Source organism: Pelophylax lessonae (assembly GCF_965119305.1).
Source record: "Pelophylax lessonae genome assembly, chromosome: 1".
Taxonomy (NCBI): Eukaryota; Metazoa; Chordata; class Amphibia; order Anura; family Ranidae; genus Pelophylax; species Pelophylax lessonae.
Genome location: NC_138768.1, coordinates 169722929 through 169725878, shown reverse-complemented (window position 1 = coordinate 169725878; position 2950 = coordinate 169722929). Strand labels below are relative to the sequence as shown.

At 37.6% G+C, this 2950-nt stretch overlaps 1 protein-coding gene across 1 annotated transcript; it reads right to left on the bottom strand.

Moving 5' to 3' along the window:
- Positions 1-931: 931 nt before the first annotated feature.
- On the bottom strand, positions 932-1602 carry MACIR (macrophage immunometabolism regulator; the record flags this gene model as incomplete). Its single annotated transcript, XM_082253905.1, has 1 exon — positions 932-1602. The coding sequence occupies one exon, from the start codon at positions 1600-1602 to the stop codon at positions 973-975; it is 630 nt and encodes a 209-aa protein (XP_082110031.1). The 3' UTR covers positions 932-972.
- Between the last annotated feature and the right edge of the window lie 1348 nt (positions 1603-2950).

The following is a 2950-nucleotide window of genomic DNA, read 5'->3' as shown; positions in this document are numbered from 1 at the left end:
GCATCACTGTAAAAAGGGTAAAAGACATACAGTTATCTATCACAGCCAGAGTTTAGCAGTGCTTGAATAGTTTTGGCATTGCCTGGTTGGGTTACTACAATTTGCACAATGCCTATTAAAGGCCACAGCTGAGAGAGAAGAGAATACAGCAATATAGCACATACTGCAATTGCCTTAAATAAATTCACTCCATACTGGTACTTTCTGACATACAAGCTATTGGAGACTTACTTACTGCATTTAATATTTTGCTAGTATGCTCAAGCACTGGCAAACTAATTAAAAAATATAAATATTGCCTAATTTCCTTAATTATCAGTTGTAATTTAAATTAAATATTTAAAACTATGGTAAACATGTAACCTGCTCTGGGCTTAAAAGGAAAATATGTATAAAGCAGAAAGCCATTAAATTCTTATTGAATTCGATTCCAGAGATCAAGTGTCAAGTACTGACTATATATTGATACAGCTATATATTAAAACTAATATATACATTTAAAGACATTCTGAAAATAAGCAACAAAACAAATACTTACAACTGTGTTCAGTATCTAAATCCTGACCAGTCAGCCATTGATTAATCTAAAATTCATCAAACACAACATAGTTAATCTAAAGGAATAGTCAAGAAAACTTTTTTTTTTTTTTTTTTTAGCTATAAGTGATAAAGTCCTTATAAATGTAAATCATTCACAAATTAAATAATTATCTCATTGTAATCCGTAGTAATTCTAGGATAAAAGTCTTCTTCCTTCAAGTTAGAAATGGCTAGAAATCAGATTCACACGAATCAGCCTTTCCAACCAAGTGGTGTATCTTCTGCTGCTTAGAATCAAGTGAATTGAATTGAGAAGTCATTCCCAGGTGCCACTAATGTAGACCAAGCCTTCCACGTGTAGCACAGACGGTGTTTCTCAAAGTCATTTCCCATATGCAACAAGACAGGTGCCAAACAAAGCAGACTTCTTATTCATGTATTATTCCTCGCAAAGACACGGTCACCTCTAAGTGTGAGATGCTGAAGTTGAAACTGCAAAACTTCAGTATCTGCTGACTCCTTGATGTTCATCTTATCTAGGTTGAGGTAGTCCAAGGACTTTGAATGCATTCTCTTACCCTTAAGAAGGCAAAGTGGCAAAGGGCCGTGTGCTGCCTTGTAAGACTCATATGGAATAACTTTATTGCACTTATCGCCTGAACTTGGCATTCGTCTTCGCCTTCGCCCATTGATCGAAGGAATTTCATATGGCTGATAGTGTCGACCTTTAGCTTTGTATATCCGAGATGAGCGAGAGAGTCCAGAGTCATGTTGCTTGGCACGAAATGTTGGTAAAGCTTCCCCAGAATTCTCTTCTGTGGTTGCACATTTGTGAGCTAGTTTTAGAAGCTCCTCTCCCGTAGTAAAGCCAACCAGGTAATTGGAATCCATGTGAAGTATCTGATAACCTGAAACAGTTCTACGAATTGGGGAACAGGGCGTGCTAGAGCAACGAGGTTTTTCAGATTCTACTTTTAATGGAGAATTCCGCTCTACTGTACTAGAGAGGGGCACAGAAGAAATGCTAGTCCTGTTCTCTCCTTTAATATTATCCACTTCCATGGTGGAGGATCCTTTGATTCCTATAAAAAAAGTCAAATTATAAAGTCAAAAACAAAATCTATTTTTTCGGAAGGCTGGCTATACATAGGTTAATTCTACAGAAGTTGTTAAGAAAAAATCAATAACAATGGCTTGCACCAATACACAGAAATAGGAAATGGTAGAAAAGGCATTTCTAAAAAATATTAATTTTGAATAAATGCTTTCAGTACAAGCAAATGGGGCAATCCAAAATATATCTGCCGCTGATCTGAAAACACAAACCCCTTGATATAAAATTGCTGCATAAAATAATTGCTAGATAAATTATTCATATTACTCAAAGCTGAACTCCAGTCACAAAAACTTTTAGAATGGCAAAGGATATAAATCCACTTTGTGTGCATCAAATGCCTTAAACCAGAGATTCTCAAACTACGGCCCTCCAGCTGTTGCAGAACTACACATCCCATGAGGCATTGTAAAACTCTGAAATTCACAGACATGATTAGGCATGATGGGAATTGCAGTTCCTGAACAACTGGAGGGCCATAGTTTGAAGACCCCTGCCTTAAACCATAAACCCCCGTTCACACCAGTGCGACTTGTCATGCGACTTGACAGTTCTAAATCACAAGGCAACTCGTGCCCCATTGCCAGCAATGGATCATATGAAAAAGGTTCCTGCACTACTTTTTACCAATTTCATTGAGATTTGCATAGACTTTTGTTAAATTAGGTCACAAGCCACAATGAAATCGGCAGTGCAAATCGCACTGATGTGTGGCTTTGAAATCATGCTGACATATCGTTTGGTGTTGGGACCAAATCATTCAATTTTAGTCTCATCTGTCCACCTAAAAATGCACCTTGAAGATTCTGAGGCCACATTGACCATAACACTTTTCAGAGGAAACTAATATTAAATTATTTGGCCTCATCACCAACGAAATGTCTGGCGGAAATCCCAAACAGCTCACCAACCAAATAACACCATTTGTATAGTAAAGCCAGGAAGGTGGTAATATCCTGTTATAGGGGTATTTCTCTGGAAAAGGGACTGGAGTACTTGTCAGGATAGAATGAAAAATGGATGGGGCAAAATACCATTAAATTCTTGAAGAAAATCTGCTGCCCTCTAATAGAAAGTTGTCAATGGGAAGAAGATTTACCTGCCAACATGACAATGTCCCAAAGCACACAGCAAAAACTACGATACAGAGGTTGAAGGGGAAAAAGGTAAAATGTCTTCACATGGCTTAGACAGAGCCAAGACTTGAACCTCATTGAAAATCTGTGGAATGACTTGAAGACTGCAGTCCACAAACAGTTACCATCAAACTTAACTTAACTTGAGCAGTTCTGCAAA